The following is a 16,632-nucleotide window of genomic DNA, read 5'->3' as shown; positions in this document are numbered from 1 at the left end:
AAGTGAGAGACTCTGCCCATCATTCCTGGAAAACCCAAACCAGTTACTATCTGTTCTTCTTACCTTCATGGCCAGCACTCGGGAGGCCACCTGAGAGGAACTGAGGCGCCGCAGGAAGTAGTCCAGCACCTCACATGTGGTCTGCTCATCAGCTCCGGGGCCCAAGAGCAAGTCCTGCAGGCGCCCAAGCAGCTGCCTCTGCTTCTGCTGTCTCTGGAAAGAGAAGGTATCCGTCCAATGAGATCATATCAGAACCAGGCCACTCAAATACCTGAAGCAACCAACCCAGGAGGCCACTTACCTGGCGTTTCTTGGCACGCTGCTCTTTACTTTCTCCCTCCTCCTCTTCCTCGCCTGAGGCAGATTCATCAGCAGCATCATGCAGCAGGAACTCACAAAGACATTGCACCGGAAGAACATCCAAGGAGCCCTCACTGGACTGAACCAGGTCTGCTAGCCATGGCATTGATTGGGACGAGGCCTAGGGAACAGGACAGATACAATGAAGGGCTGGAAAATCCAGGATCTCCTGCACGTTTACCATTGCACTGACTGGTGAGGGTCTCCCATTAGTTCTCAAGCAGCAGAAGGCAACCCCCCCTGCCCCTCCGGGGGAGAGAAATAAGCCACTTTTCCTTGTATCTGATTCATCTCCTGCTTTCTGCCCCCACAGGTCCCATAAACCCAGGCTTCAGGCCCCTGCATTACTGGGATACCTCCCTGCAGAAGCTCCCATGCTCCCTCCAAGCTACAGAGAGGCCAATTCCAGTCTCCCACATCCTCAGGAAACCCACCTGCCTCTGAATGATGTTGAGTAGAAAGTCTGGGTGGCGGCTGCGGCATAGGAGGTGTCCTAAGCGGAGGGACTGATTTAGGCTTTTCACCTGCTCCAGGACATGTGGCGGAGGTCTGCGTGGGGGGCCCCTGCCAGAGAAACAAGGAGGCTTTACACACAGCTAATCCCACCCTCACAAAGATACAGACATGCACTGACTCAACAGTGCATAAAAGCCACACGTGTGACCGAAGGGGTAGGAAGTGGTCCAAATGGAGAGGGCACATCTCATTTGTGTTACAAGGCCACTGAATCCTCTCTCACCTCGGCCAGTCACCACTACCCTACCTTCGCCCACCTGAAGGCCTCTGCCTGGGGCTCTCTTCCGCCAAGTGAGATCTTCAGCCTTGTTTCTTCCTGTCTGAGGATGCCCATACAAGGGTGGGAACTCCCTGATTGTACCAGAGTGGAGAAGACTACTCACTGGGGGTCCAGACTGGTGAGCTGGGACAGCAAGAGGCTGCTGCTCTCTGTAATAGTCTGCTTTGTAGATGCAGCAGCCAGATGACCCTCAAATGCAAGAATCTCCTGCTTTTCCCGCTGGGATATTTGGAGCTCACGATTAATCATCTCTGTGCGGGTCTCCTCATCCGTCAGAGTGCAGGGGGGATAGGAGTAATTACTGCGAAGAAGAGGCACAACAATTATTTGACCTTCGGTGCTATAAATTCTGCACTCAGCAAAGAGTCAAAATGCCAGACGGCATTTCTTGGTTCAGCCAGACAGCATGAAAATACTAATGGACCTTCTGAATGTGGATGAAAAGCCAGGCCCTTTCCAACAAACCATGTCCCATGCATCCCTTGCTCTTACAGAGCCTGGCTTTACTGCCCATCAGTGACAGCGGAGGGAGGTGGCCTCGTTCTTTCTAGGCTCAGCCACAGCTGCTGGCCAGCTAGTTTCACTTCCGTAAGCTTTGTGCCAAACCTCATCTCTCCCCACCCCTCAGACAGAGAAAGGAAGAAGCCATCAGGTGCAAACTCGGTTCAGAAATCCGTTCTCTTCAGGAGTGGGATGAAACGGAAAGAGCTGAACAACACTCACTTAGTCATGACCATTTCCATGAGCATCTTTAGCGTGGGATACTCCTCCCAGGCAGCCAACCCTGCAACCCAGGAGAAAAGGGCAGTCAGAGGATTAGACACCCAGTCAGGATATTTGCCTAGATGTGTGTGCACGGAGCATACCACACTCCCTCCCCATCCCCCTCAGACTCGTTCCCTCACACACACAAACAGAACAGGGGCACTCACAACTAGTCCCCCTGCTCACACTATGCTCCACCTGATCCAAATTCCTTCTAGACACACCCCCAACCTGCAGAGCTCTGCTTACGTAGCGCATATGCATCAGCGTGGAGTCATGCAACAACAAAATCTAGCCAGCCTCATGTGCATCTTCAGCTGAGACAGCAGAGCCCCCTCTTGTGACACACTTCAGCTGCGCTGGTGCTCTGAGAAGTGCTCATAACTCACCAATGTTTTCCGGGTTGAATGCGGCCACTACCAGGAGGAGAGGCCAAGCCTTCCAGTAGAGGGTAGAGATGGCTAGATTTGGAGGCTGATACCTGAAAAAGCCATTGGCAGAACCAAGTTATTTGTATTCAGAGTTGCCTGTTCTAACCACTAGACCAGTGGTTCTCAACTTATTACACATTGTGGGCCGCATATGTGGCTCACAATGTGTTACCTGGGCAGCAGGGGCCAGGTGGCAGGGAAGCGGCAGCCCGGATCCCGACCCTGGACCCCGTGGGGCTGGCCAGCCAGCAGCCCTGACCCCAGAACCGGCGTGGTGGGCCGACTGCCCTGACACTGACCCTGCCGGGAGGCGGGGCAACCAGGAACCTGGAGGACCCCTGGTGGGCCTTTAGCACACAGCTGAGCTGGGCCACAGTTATGTGCTAATTGGGCCGCATGAGGGTTGAGAACCGCTGCACTGGACACACTGCTTCTCTGCTTAGTTTTTCGTTGTTTGCATTCAGCATTGTCAGAGTCCTGCAGATATATCAGGTGAATACCCTTCTCAAGTGAGTGTGCACAGAGACCTGGAAGGATCAGCCGCAAATACCCACACAGACCAGAAGAAAGTCCCTACCAAGCCCAGTCACTGGGAATCAGCTCCAGGGTACAGATCCCACCCTCTGCTCCCCAGAAATTCCCACCAGATCAAGACATTATTACAAGCTTACTCTAGGGAAGGGTTCCAGTACTCTCGGAAACAAGGTGAGCAGGGGCTAGAACTTTGCAACTAAGAGTTTTGCATCTACAAGCCTTACCCTGGGGGAAGCTGGATGTTCTCCGGATGATGATAAGTACACAGATTTAAGACTGCATCAATCAGTTGGATTCTCTCCACCCTCAGGACCTCTACATCTAAAGTGGGAAGAGAACAAACAGGTTATAGACATGGGTACTTGGCTGATAGTTCTTAAGGAAACATGCTAATAAGCTGTACTGAAAGGCTAACCTCAAATGATTCTACTATCACAGGCTTTGGGAACAATCATAATGTTTATGGAGAAATCAGGATCAGGAACAGCTCTATAATTAAATATATATTGAGTTTTTCAGCTAAAGATGAGTTTTAAAGTTCTTTGATTAGGGAAAACATTTTTCAAACCTAACAAGCACTACACTATTTACTTCTAGGGAACAGGTTTAGAAGAAAATTAGCAGTAAATCCATTCAGTAGTTTAGGAGTTTCAGAGACGTGAAAAATGCCCTTTTTCAGTCCAGGTCTACTGTCTAACCCTTCTGGGCCCCTATAACTTACAAACTATTTCAACACTTGAAATAATGCAGCATTTAGAGCATTAATACCACATTTTCACTGGTGTATCTAACAACAGAGTCTAGTTTTTTCACTTTTTAGATTTGTGTGTTTACTGCTCAATGCCCAGAGTATGCTATGTGCTTTAGAGACATGCTTTAACACCACCCTGAACTCTGCCCCAGACACACTTATAAACAATCAACACATACAGCTCAAATCACATGGTTATATTCGTCTGAGTGACAGCCACACTGACAGAGTTCATAACTACACCTGGTTGGCCAGGTGATTTGTGAAGGTGATCTGTCACAAGTCAATATTGAATATAAGCTGTAAGGCCAAAAGAATACTTTAGTCAATCACCTTAACTCATTTTTTTTAGGGCGTAGAATATTTTTAATTGACTTTTATGCTCTACGTAAGTGTTAAATTACTGACTGTAAAAACATTAGTTTTCTCTGGGTAATAATGATCGCACTACTTAGCCCTTATACAGCCAGTAATTAGCAAATAATAACCCACTGTGCAGGTGTATTTAGCTCAATTTCGCGGTGGCAGGGAGATGAGTGACTTGCCCAAAGACAGAGAGAGAGCCAGTGGCAGAAAGTTCCTGGCTCCTAGTCGTGTGCTTCAACAACTAGATCAAAACGCTCTTCCCCAGTCTAATGCAGATGGACTTACTAACTGCTCCAACCATTCTGAGGTATATCGGGGGAGCAGTGGTACACATGCACTGGAGACTCTCTCGGAGCCGCGTGGAGGAGAGACAGGAGTGCGACAGGCTACCCGCTCTCAACAGGGCAGGAATTGCTACGTCGCCAAATCATTTTCACGCAGCCCTGCGCAGCATTCCTACCGTCTGCTTGCACAGCCGCCGCCCGCTTCACCAAGTGGTCAGCAAGCTCCATGGCGTCGGCAGGGCCAAGGGGTGACCGTGACAAACCAATGACAAGGATCCGCATGAGCGTGTCTTCAAGGATAGGCACCTCCGAGCAGAGGCGCAGGAAGAAGCTGGGAATAGGAAAGAGAGAGAAGGCCGTGACCCACTGCCCAAAGGAAGGGGAACCTTTCCGGATTGCAGCCTGGGGCTGGGCTCGTGTTGCTTGGACATGGAACCAGTGCGAGCAGAGGAGAGCCAGGAGAGCCCACGTTAAAGCCAAGGAAAATGCTCGCATCCCCCAGCTTAGTCACATACAAGAACAAGCCCCCTTCCAGAACATGGGTTAGTTCGACCCCTGCAATTGAATTTTACAGACTCAGACAGGCAGGCTTCAGCTCCCCAGCACCACACACAATGCAGGCCCATTCTCCCTGCAGCCACAGCACCAACCGGTGTGGGGATGGGGGGAGGAGGAAGAGGGGCAGGTGAAGACTGGAGAAACCCAATCTTCTGGGAGAACCGACAGGGACAATGAAAACCTCAGCAGAGCAGATGTCTCCAACACAGAGGTATAAAACACCCTTATGGGGAGCTTAGTTAAGCACCAGAAATGTCTGACTTCTCCTCTCCTTCTGCCACAGCTCTGCCCATGGAAACCCAATGGCAAGCGAGGTGCATGCACTTACTTGCGGTCGCTCTCAGGGGGCCAGTTGTCCCATTTGTAGTAGGTCTCTGGCTGCTCTGTGAACAGCACCTTGTGGAGACTGCAGAGAGAAACAATACTAAACTCTTAACTCTCATTGAAACCCAGTGCATCTTTCCCCGGTGTGTGAACTGAGAGCCCCGGAGACTGGAGCGCAATACAATCCACAGAAGAATATACGATACAGGCAGCAGCCAGGTGAGCCTCCCCACACTGCTAACATGCCCCAACCCTGACCCAGAAGGACTCCCTCCTCAGGCAAGAGGAAAGTTCTGCCAAGACTAACCAGGGGAACAGCTAGTACCAATTGCAATGGCGATGGGTGGTGCGATATGCCCGCCGTCTTCAGTACTTCCAAGGAGACCCCAATAGCCATCAGGTGGGAACAGATTTCAGTTATTACCGACCTCGGTTGATCTGACTGACCTTTTGGTCCCATTACCAATGCCTCAAACCATCTAATCCCCTGTAGTATACTCTTGCCTCCAAGGGCAGAAAGTCTCGGAGACAGAGCTCTATCTGGTCTCCACTCTGTACAAGAACTTCCCTATCTAGGGACCTTTCCCTCCATTATCAGATCAGATCAAAACACAGGTCCAAAGGGGCTGTTTCCTTGACAGCATAATTGGGATGTGAATACTGTGGAAATACTATCTAAAGCCTTTGGCATTAAAGTTTGTACAGAAGTGCATGTGAAATCCCGAAGGGAAAGCAAAACCACCTCCCTACCGCTAGGGCAGAGCGTTCCTGCTGCTTGGCTGTTGGGAGGGGAGACACTCCAGTTGCTCTCAAGAGCACACGCACTGTCTCTACGTAGCATGTTTAGTAGAGTCAGTGATGTGACTGGGAGGGGTGGGGGGGTTTCCAGAGCAGGTTTGCTAGGAACAACTCCATTCAACTGAACCTCATACCAGTGCACGTAGTCCTTCGGAGCCAGTTTGCTGATAGATGGAACCACCGTGTGGAGCCACCAGACAGCATCGCGCTGGATGGCGGCAATCTGGTTCTGGAAGGAACGCAGCACCTCCAAGTCTGAAACAGACATACACTCAGGTCAGGAACTCTGCACATATTTCACAGCCCCCTGGGAAGGTGGCTGTTATGAACAGCCATCTCACAAGCAGATGACTCCAGGGAGTCAGCAGTGACTAACCTGAAGAGAGGCCCAGCACACTAGACCAGCTAACCATCCACACCCACCGCTACGAACAGCACACACATTTGGTAGCAGAGGGGGCTTTCTGGCACCACCCTTGGGAACTAGAATAAACCCTGGGACATTTTAGCGGAAATGCAAAGCTGAGACAAGGACACACACAGGCAGCAGCTTTCCTATTAGTCCAAATACTTGGCTCTCAGGTATTTTATAATTCTCACAGCTGCTCCACCATACAAAAGCCAAGTTTCTGAACTGTCCCCCACATCCCAACTCAGTCCCCGTTTCCCCCTCCTAGTACAGGTCTCCCAGCCACTGTTTTCTATGGCTATTACAAGCACCTCTGCTCTGAGTGATTCTCAATGTTGACTGTGCATCCAGCTGGTAGATTTATTAAGATGTGGCCCATCACACCCCAACACCACCAGACAGGATTCTAGGGATCCTCTCCGAGACTCAGCCTCACTACTCCCAGCTGCAATGTTCCCCCGATGTTCTCTACCCTACATGTCCGATGTTCAAAGGAATCCAGGTTAGGAGGCTTACTCTTTTTCTCTCCTTTGTCCCATGCAATCCCAGCCTCCTTCACCTGAGCCGTGATGCCGAGCATCATGGAGACAGCCAGCAGGTCAGTTATGTGGATGACAAACCGCTCCTAAAAAAAGATCACTACAGTTGATATCCCAGCTGCATCTGGAGGAGGAGTGCCCATCATCCAAAGGTGCACCCGCTGCCAGAGATGCCTGTAAAATCATGCAGGGTGCAGAGGTAACGCAGGGGTGCCAGTGAGGGGGTATTGGGACAGGAGACAGGCAGGAGGGCTCATAAGTCCAAACAGTGTGGACAGGGAAGAGGGACTGGAACATGGCCACTAAACTGCAAGGAGCAATAGCCAAGCCATACAGACAAGGAGGAAAGGGGATGAAGCATGTCCCCCTGAGCAATGTCATGGAGGAAATAAGCAAGAAAAGAGAGCAGGTAAGCCACATAGAATAGAAGGGAGAGCAAGAGAGCACTGCATGGAGGGGTCAAGCCATCAGAGAAGGCAGAATGCCACAGAGTCCCTCAGGATACCAGTTGGAGTGCTGGGATGAGAAGCAGAGGTGGTACGGCAAGATGAGGTGGTACCTTGAATTCCATGTCTGTATATTGGGCCTCCTTCCGCTCCTGCATGAGCCCCAAACAGAAAGCCTGGAAGTTGATCTCATGTTTTGTCTGTTTGATGATCTCTCGCAGCAGCGCCCGTGAGGCCCGCAGATAATCATCCTTATTAGTCAGCAGATCCTGGAACACCATGGCCAGGAACTGAGGCCACAAAAGAGAAGCCCTTTAGCGCCCAATATTCAGCACCAACATCCATGGACAGAGACTAGACACACCGAGTCCCTGCTGGCGTTATCGCCACACCGAGGCCTGAATGAATTCACTGGGGAGCTCTAATGGGAGAGCCACAGTCGGGGGGGGGGGGGGGGGGGGGTTCTCCTGAAGACGACAGCACCACCGATTACAAAGGCACATACCCAAAGGGTTCGGGAGTCTGGCAATGCCCGTGCACGTTTGTTTCAGACAAACACTGTACACAGATTTCCAAACCAAAGGAAATACCCGTGCAGTTGGGGAGACTCCATAAAAATAAAGATCGAGTTCAGCCACTCCCCCCCGCAGGTATGTACTGATCACACACACAACACCTGCAAGGCCACGGTCCCTACCTTGGGTGCTAGCTCGGAGCTGTGCTGTAGCACTGTGTAGAGAATCTGCATGTTGTTGGGGTTTCTTGCATTTGAAAGTTCATTGAAAATCACAAACTTGACCATGGTGCCCAGGTTGTCCCTGTGAGCATTCAGCAGCTCCCTGCAAGGGGAATCCAGAGTTAGCAGAGCATCCCATGGACCAGGGATTTCTTACTATTGGGCATACAGTTCTAGTCTCTGAGCTCATGTAACAAAGACAAGAAGGGAAGACACCATGTCCTCCAGCAGAGAGAAAGGACTGTCTGCCAATCAATCACTCGGTGACACTCAGAACTCCACATGCCCTCAAGAGGGGATTCTGAGAGACTGCATTCAACCAGCCCTCCCTTCCAGTTCTTTAAACAGAAGCTGGGCCCCTTTGAAAACACTGCACTGCATTCAGACTGTCACACGCTCCCATTAACTTGCTTACCTGACACACAGCATGTAGTGGTTGAGAAGGACTTTGGGTTTGAGACGGATTTTGATCAGGTTGGAAATGACCTCCATGTCCTCAGAGCCATGTGTGTTGCAGTTCATACAGACTGACATTAGCAAGTCCTGGGCTGGTCTGGTCAGCTACACAATAAGACCAGGAAGAGTCAACAACCAACCGCTATCACAGACAAAGTCAGAAATTCCTGGTCCTACTGGCCTGGCCTCCAGACAAGTTACAGTGCAATTACAGCCTCGATGGTCAGGAGAAAATGCCTCCAACACTCTTACCTTTGGGTTCTGCAACCACATCTCAAGCCTCTGAACAGCCATCAGCCGGACCTCTTTATAGCCACAAGTAGCTGTCAGCAGTCGAAGGAGGTTCCTGGAGACGTTATCCATTGGCTGGCGCCGGTTGAGCTGGTCCCGTAGCATGTCCAAGACATACTCTTCCACACTCTCTGCGAGGTCTTCATATCTGAGGCACAGTAATCCCATGTTTGCTCACGTCCAAACTCTTCTTTTACCTAGTATCTGCTGAAACACCTCCCACACATAACCAAGCCCTGGAGAGCACAGGCCACTCAACAGCACGGACAACAAACCACTCTGGTCTCCAGGAGTTGGCACAAACCATTCCAACGTCACTGGGCTGTATCTAGGGGAGACTCTCTCTCTAGGGTGTGCCATAGGAGAGCTGGTTGGGGGACGCTATAAGCTTTGCGAGAGTGGTTTCTGGATTAGGAGTCTGCACAGAGAGCTGCAATGCCAAAAGGCTCTGTAATTGGGGAGGGAAGGGGCACTGTACCTGGGCATAAGCTGTCCCTCCTGCTCTGGACTCATCTTCTCCTCTGCAATCAGCAGCTCACTCTGGCTGTCTTCCTCCTCTGCCATGGCGGGGTGGGGGCTGCTCCCTACAGATAGACCAACACACAATCATGAATGGATGTAACAACTCCTCAGCAACACGCCTTCCAAGAGACCCTTCACTAGCACCGAGGGATTCTGCTTCACATAGCTCCCTGCAACAGCCTCCTCCCCAGAAGTCCTCTTTCCAGCGCCCCTGCACTGGTGTTCAGCCACACCTTGTCACTGCTTCCCCCACAATCTTCTAGGTGGACCTTTCAGGGCGTTGCAGTACTTAGAGGAGCACTCAAATCCCATCCATTCCTCCCGAAAAGTGACCTTCTTCCCCGGTGGTCCTTGCATCTCTCAAGGGGAGGAGTGGGCACTAGAGAGCAATGAGAGGTGCCCCATCTCACCAAACAGGAGCGTGCTTCCCAAACCGTATAAGCCCTAACTGGGATCCCCTCTGATGAGCTGTTACTAGACTATCAGGCTAAAAATATCTCTAGGCTCCGATCCTCTTCTCAACCACCTTGGCTCCATTGCCCAGGCACCTCCTTACCTGCACTAAGATCACCTCCACTGCGGCCAACTTCCCCATGTAACAGCATGCTCTTCGGGGGCATCTTTGTACTGAAGGCTGTCTGGATGTTATCCACAAACGTCTTGCAGTGAGGGCTGTCCACCCAGATGCGCTCTCCAAGCGAGTCCTCAATGTAAACCTGCCGGAGGGCAACAAGCAGAGTATAAATGGGAGCAATGCTGACATCTATCCATCTTCGGTACTTACGTGGCCCAGTCACTGAGACACTTGCGCACATCACAATCTTTCACGTATTTATCCTCCCCACAGCCCTGTAAAGTAGGGCAGGGCTATTATCCCTGTTGCATGATGGGGAACTGAGGCCCAGAGAGACTCGCTCAAGGTCACACAGGGAACTTCTGAGGGGGCAGGGAACTGAATCCAGGTATCCCGAACCCCAGGCTAGTATCCTAACCACTGGGAAATCCTTCTTCCCCAAAACTGTGGGTCTCCCCCCTTTCATAGCTAGATCACTTAAAAATATTTAAGTCAGCTACTGCTGCTGAACTAACAAACCTGGCTCTGTAGCTCTAGCAGCAGAATCTCATGCTTTTAGACCCAGAGATCAAGCCCCACAGATGAACCATCCAGGAACACCACTGCACAAGGATACGCTGCCTCCTGATTGCGCATCTCAGAAGGAAGAATAGGAAGGCTAGAGAGAGGCACAGGAGGCAGCAGCATCTCAGTGTTGAATGAAAACCAAGCTGCAGACCTTCGTTTGAGAAACAGCGACTTCATCTCCCACAATCTTCCAACACAGCCACTGGTCCTGTTGCATATCTGCCCCCACCTCAGACAGCGACCTCCTTTTTTCCAAATCTCCCCACAGCAATGACCCACTCTCCCCTCTACAGCATCACAGGGTAGCAGCAACAAGGCCTCTGCTCCTCTCCAACGTCACCTTGCCCTCCCCTACATGGTGACAAGCACGATGACGTTGGCCAGCTCCTCTTGCCCCGCCCACCATGGCATCACCCAGTGGGAGCGCTCTCCCCATAGCTACCATGTACCTTGACAAAGATCTCCGGCCAGTTCTCATCCTCCTCGTAAGCCGCCATAAGAAGGTTACAGGCCAAGACGGACACCAGGCTGTTCCCTTTGGCTTTGAAGTTGATGGAGGCATCTCTCCGGAGGAGGCTGCACAGTGCCTGGAAGATGTCAGACAAGAATCAATCCCTCAAAAGATGAAGACAAGGGAACACCTGTGGGTGACACTACAATGTTCGGTAACACTTGGGAGTTGTATAGTCAAAACCTAAAGAGAACCTTAGGCCACTGCCTCTGTATTAGTCAGTGACTAACACTCCTGCAGTAAACTAAGGGGGGAGGTGCAACACCCTGGCACCCCCTTATTCACCACTGTCCTACAACTAGGCTATGTTTAGTACAAAGTATGCCTTGTTAGGTATCAGTCTAAAAGTCTTGATCTACTAGACAATGTCTCGTTGGATTGTACGTGCTATCACTGTATGTGAAGTTATGAGGTTTGGCTCTGTATGTGCTACTGAAACATGTTGTGAGGTAGAGAACACCCACAAGTAGCCTTTCAGGTAGAACAACAGAAAGTCCAAACAACGTTAATGGCTTATTGAGGAAATACACACAAGCACAAGGATTACCCCAGGAACTGTGTACCACAGAAACCTCTCAGAGACAGCACACTACACAACGGGAACTGTTTGACCCAGGTCACAGCAAAAGAGCTTTCCACCAAATTGGAAGAAGATATTAAAGAGGGAAATGATCTCATGACTGCACTTCACTCTCCCTACAACAACACACCTGAAAGTACCGGAGGAAAAAGGACTGAACTGCAGGGGGAAGTGCTAGTCCCAGGCTAAAGGGATTTCTAGCCTGTGTATAGAAACTTGGTGGATGGCTTGTATCATCAGTCAGGATGAGAGATTACTGATTCAGACCCTATCTAATACTGCAGACTTAGTTTGCGTTTTGTGTTATTTCTTCTGGTAATCTACTTTGATCTGTTTGCTATCATTTATAATTTATAATCACTGAAAAGCTATCCTTCTCTAGTTACTAAATCTATTATATATTTTACCCAAAACACTGTGTGGTGCTTGAAGTGCAGAGAGGATAAATCTCAGCTCAGGAACAAGAGTTGGTGCACATCCACTTTCCTTTGCAGAAGTGGCAGACTGAGTTATAAATTCATACTGGCTGGGTTTTGACCAGGGCAGGATGGTAGAGCTCTGGGGTCTTAGGCTGGGGAGCTGGGAGTATTTTGGCTGTAGCCTCTCTATTGTGGGTTCATGAGTGGCTGGCCAGAGCATTCATGAACACAGCTGGGTGTGGTCCCTGCCTGTGGAGGTTGGTATGAGTGCACGCTTGGAGGGCTTTGCAGTTTGTTACAACGTCACAGTGCAAGAGGGAACCTAGATTGGTGAGACAGAGGGCTCAGCTGTACCTCAGTTCCAGGTGGCATCCCCCCAGAACCCAGTCACAGTAAAGAGTTGAGAGAAGGAAGGCACAGAGGAACCCACCATAAAGGTCACAGTTACAGCTGTATTAATTCAGCCCAATTCCTGGCACCAGGGCAAATGCCACTGTGCTCAGAGGCTCGCAGAGCCAATCCCAGCACTAGTATGTCAGTGTCGGGAGCCCATGGTGCTCAGAAGTTGACAGCACAGTGAGGTGACATCTCATCACACTTGTTAATCAAAACAAACACAGTCTCACCTCAATAACCCCCTCGGTGGCAAATATATTGGGCTTGATTTTTGCCAGATACATCAGACTCAAGTACAACGTGGGGTCAGGCTTGGCTCTGTTCATTTTCAGCTGCTTCGCAGCTCCACACAGTACCCCCTCAATGCGGTCGTCATTCCCCTCTGCCTCAGCTGCTTCAATCTCATCCACCAGCACAGTGGGGACAACTGCAATCACAGACAAACAGCTGTCAATACTGATCCCCATGCAGCAAAGACGTGCCCTGGGAGACTTGAACAGAGTGGAACGGCACCCTGGTTGCTTTTCCCCACCCATGAAAGCTCTGCTGAAGACTCCTGTCCCCTTTTGCTTGTATTCCTTGATCTCTCTCACTGTGGATCGATCTAAGTTACGCAACTTCAGCGTCGACGTACTTAAATCTCGTTATCGTGGTGTCTTCACCGCGGTGAGTCGACGGCTGCCGCTCCCCCATCGACTCTGCCAGTGCCTCTGGCAGCAGTGGAGTACAGGAGTCGACGGGAGAGCACTCGGGGGTCGATTTATCGCGTCTAGACTAGACGCGATAAATTGATCCCCGCTGGATTGATCGCTGCCCGCCGATTCGGGAGGTAGTGTAGATATACCCTTTGTCTCTCTTTCTTTCTGCTAGAATTTAATCCCATTATTATATCGAACACCAAGGAGCGGAAAGACATTCTACAAAACGGCATGCAACATGCAGGCCCCCAGAGCTTTCATTAAAATGCACAGTTGCCCCCACCCCCACACATTACTTACACAACAAAGAGGTAAAGAGCTTTAACATGGGGACAATGACTTCCCAAGGAAGAGACCTTTCAAGTGCTGGTATTGGACATCCACCTGAAGGGAAAAACTAGATGGAGCAGTAGAGAGAGGGAAAAGGAGGAGGGCCAAAAGCAAAACACTATGCCCGGACGAGAGGGGAAGGATGAGAGAGTGTTCAGGAGAGGGAATCCCGCCTGGCACTACAATGTCAAGGTGGGAAGCCTGCGGAGAAAGTGTGCCTGCTTTGCACTGAACACAGGAGGATGCTAGTGTTACACTCCCCATGAGCCTTATGCCAACAGTGGAATTACTGGGGAAGCACACGGAATTCCCCAAGCACCAGCATACAGACCCCAGAGAAAAGGCTCCTCAGCTCAAATGCTGCGTAGAAGAGCTGGATGCTACTATACCCCCTCTCACACAATCACACAACTCAGAGCAGAAACCAGAATGTTGCTTTACCTTCAATTGGAATCACAGACGGTTCCTTTATGGAGGGTGAAATGGCCCGTTTCTCAGCCACTGCGGCCTCTGCCAGACGTCCCAGGGCACTCAGGGGAGGCGTGGAGCAGAGTTTGGGGCGTTTGGTCAATCCCGTCAGGCTGGATGCACTAGATAAAGCAGCGGACCCCTCCCGTTTACGCTCAGAGGGCAATCCAGCTGGCGCTGGCTTGAGCAGTGTGACGGCAGCTTTAGAATCATTGGTCTGGCCTTTCGACCCCAAGGCAATAAAATCTCCCGGCGGAGGATGAGCTACGAAAAGAAAACAGAGATAAGACCACAAAGTCAGAAGTCTCCATCCCCTCCCTTGAGCCACAAACCCACCCAGTGCCCTGGGCACCCCAGGCCTTAGGACAAAACAATGCAGAGACAAAGCCAAGGCAGATTTCACTTGGAGGCTGGCACCAGGGGGCAGGGCTCACAAGCAGCTGCCAGCCCTACTGGGTGGCCTGGGGGATGGGCACCAACAGCCCCACTGAGCACCAGCCAACTGGCCAGGCTCAGGGCACTATAAGACCCTCCCCTTCTCCCTCTCAAGCTAGTGGCCAGTGGTTCCGCTCAACCCAGGCTGCCCTGATGGGACCCACTATACTGGGACCCCGAGGCTCTTCCCAGGCTGCCCCGGGGGGAGCAAGGTCTGCCTGACCCCTCTCGCAGCCCTCCACTGCCAGGGGCTGGGACTCACCCGAGGGCTTCGCCACCGCGCTGGGGCGGCGAACCGTGGCCGGCTTCGGGCGATTCATGCCGCCGGGGTCTCCGCGCCGCAGCGTCACCTGCAGGGTCCGGGAGAGGAGACATGGGATGGGCAGGGAGCGAGGCCGTGCCTGATACAGCCTCACCACCCCCCCAGCTAACCTGTCCCCCCCCCCCCGCGCCCCTCCGCAAACCCTGGCCCCTCGTCACTCACCCAATCACCCCCAGCTAACCCACCACACCCCCCCGCCATTCGCCACCCCCACGCCACTCATCCAGCCCCCCGGTAACCCCGGCATTCACCGCCCCCCCGGTAACCCGACCCCTCCCCCCGCTACTCACCCAGCCCCCCCCCGCCCCACCTCCCCGGTAACCCGACCCCTCCCCCCGCCATTCATCCAACCCCCCGGTAACCCCGGCATTCACCGCCCCTCCCCCCGCTACTCACCCAGCCCCCCGGTAACCCCGGCATTCATCGCCCCCCCGGTAACCCGACCCCTCCCCCCGCCATTCATCCAACCCCCCGGTAACCCCGGCATTCATCGCCCCCCCAGCCCCACGCTGCTCCCCGTAGGGGGAGAGGGGGACCCGGGTCGCACCCACCTACCACTCAAAGCCGGGCCCGCTTACACCGGAACCAGAAACTGCTACTGTCGCCCTGTGATTGACCCGGAACCAAAACGGAGCCTGCCCCTGTCCGACGACTCAAAGGCTCCGGGGAGGGCTGGGCGCCGCCTGGTGGCGTGACGGGGGAACGGTACCCGCGCGTCGCCATCCAGCGTCCAGCAGCGGGAACTGCATCCGCAGCCACTAACCGTCCCCCACCCGTCACAAGGGCTGCCCGTAGGTGAGGCCACCTGACCTACACCTCGCCGGGCCGCGAGCCCAGGACAGCGCCCACCCGCCAGCTCTGCAGCGCCACCTGGTGGGCAACAGGAGGAACCGCCCCCTGCTGCTGGGCAGCTCCAACCCACAGGACCTGGACAGGACAGCAGCCGGGGCCAGGGAGCCCATGCATGGCCCAGCACCAGCGGCACCGTGGCCAGAGCCCGCCCCTGAAATAGTAGACGCATTAGCCACTGTGAGATGCTCAATCCTCAGTCCCCCTCCCCACCGGGAGGCAGGACAGCGCTGTTGTCCCCAGTTTACAGAGGGGCTCAGCGATGGGGTGGGCCGGGGTGTCATTCCCAGCTCTGGTAGACCTACAGGTGCTAGCTCTGCTCCAGGGAGCGGGCTAAAAATAGCAGTGTGACAGGGGAGGGGGCTTGGGCTCTCCCCGACTACAATCCCATCCCCGGTCGGGACGTACTCCTGTGGCTAACCAGGCTGCCCTGGCCCTGCTGCTGCTTTTAGTGGGCGAGCAGGAGCAGTGCTCTCATGTGTACACCTGCTCCCACGAGGAATTGCGCCTCTCCGCTGCAGAGCGGCCATACCCTAAATGACTTACCCAGGATCACTCAGGGATTGTGTGAGAGCAGTCTGGCCTAGGACCAGCCTTTCCCTGCAGCAGTGGGGCTGGCAGGGGAGCTTGCTAGGGTGCATTGCACAGTACTGCTGAATGAATCTGCTTCTCCCGTCATTTCCCCTGCTCTGATTCTGGCACATGTTGCACACGGCAGAGTCTGTGACATGCAGCCTCAGGCCAGGGCAGCCCCACTGGCTCAGGGAGGTTTCATTATTATTGGTATCAAGGTCCTACCAAGACCCCCGTCGAGGATCAGGCCCCATTGTGCTGGCACCAGCCGGACCTGCACTGGAGACAGCCCTGCCCCAGGGAATGCACCGTCTGCATGATGACAACACACAACAGGCAGAGGGGACACACCAAAGGGGGCAGGAGGGGAGGCCACGGGAACAGGGAAGTGAATAGGTCTCCATCATGGGATGGACACTGCAGGCAGGTAGTGTGCGCAGTGAATGCCAGGACAGACTCACCCTGCCCCAGAAACAACAGCCAGACAGCAGCCACCTCACTTGCCTTTATTCATCTCAGACAGAGCAGCACCAAGAGGAGCGGT

The 16,632-nt window shown here is 52.8% G+C and overlaps 1 protein-coding gene across 1 annotated transcript in view; it reads right to left on the bottom strand.

Annotated features, from left to right (window-relative positions):
• Positions 1-15,263, bottom strand: part of INTS1 (integrator complex subunit 1) — a 36,656-nt gene extending 21,393 nt beyond the window's left edge. The window contains exons 1-22 of the mRNA XM_065411894.1: positions 15,222-15,263; positions 14,607-14,694; positions 13,883-14,173; positions 12,644-12,840; positions 10,957-11,094; positions 9,923-10,082; positions 9,323-9,428; positions 8,806-8,992; positions 8,513-8,658; positions 8,059-8,200; positions 7,475-7,651; positions 6,893-7,001; positions 6,102-6,222; positions 5,174-5,251; positions 4,464-4,618; positions 3,111-3,207; positions 2,311-2,402; positions 1,880-1,940; positions 1,260-1,457; positions 795-924; positions 302-481; positions 64-213 (exon numbers count right to left, since the gene is read on the bottom strand). Coding sequence (XP_065267966.1) covers positions 64-213; positions 302-481; positions 795-924; positions 1,260-1,457; positions 1,880-1,940; positions 2,311-2,402; positions 3,111-3,207; positions 4,464-4,618; positions 5,174-5,251; positions 6,102-6,222; positions 6,893-7,001; positions 7,475-7,651; positions 8,059-8,200; positions 8,513-8,658; positions 8,806-8,992; positions 9,323-9,428; positions 9,923-10,082; positions 10,957-11,094; positions 12,644-12,840; positions 13,883-14,173; positions 14,607-14,664 — 2,973 coding nt within the window. The 5' untranslated portion in view covers positions 14,665-14,694; positions 15,222-15,263. The remainder of the gene's footprint in view (positions 1-63; positions 214-301; positions 482-794; positions 925-1,259; positions 1,458-1,879; positions 1,941-2,310; positions 2,403-3,110; positions 3,208-4,463; positions 4,619-5,173; positions 5,252-6,101; positions 6,223-6,892; positions 7,002-7,474; positions 7,652-8,058; positions 8,201-8,512; positions 8,659-8,805; positions 8,993-9,322; positions 9,429-9,922; positions 10,083-10,956; positions 11,095-12,643; positions 12,841-13,882; positions 14,174-14,606; positions 14,695-15,221) is intronic.
• Positions 15,264-16,632: the final 1,369 nt, after the last annotated feature.

Source organism: Emys orbicularis, chromosome 10, assembly GCF_028017835.1.
Source record: "Emys orbicularis isolate rEmyOrb1 chromosome 10, rEmyOrb1.hap1, whole genome shotgun sequence".
NCBI classification, from domain to species: domain Eukaryota; kingdom Metazoa; phylum Chordata; order Testudines; family Emydidae; genus Emys; species Emys orbicularis.
The sequence above is the reverse complement of the archived record's forward strand: the minus strand, read 5'-3'. Positions and strand labels throughout refer to the sequence as shown.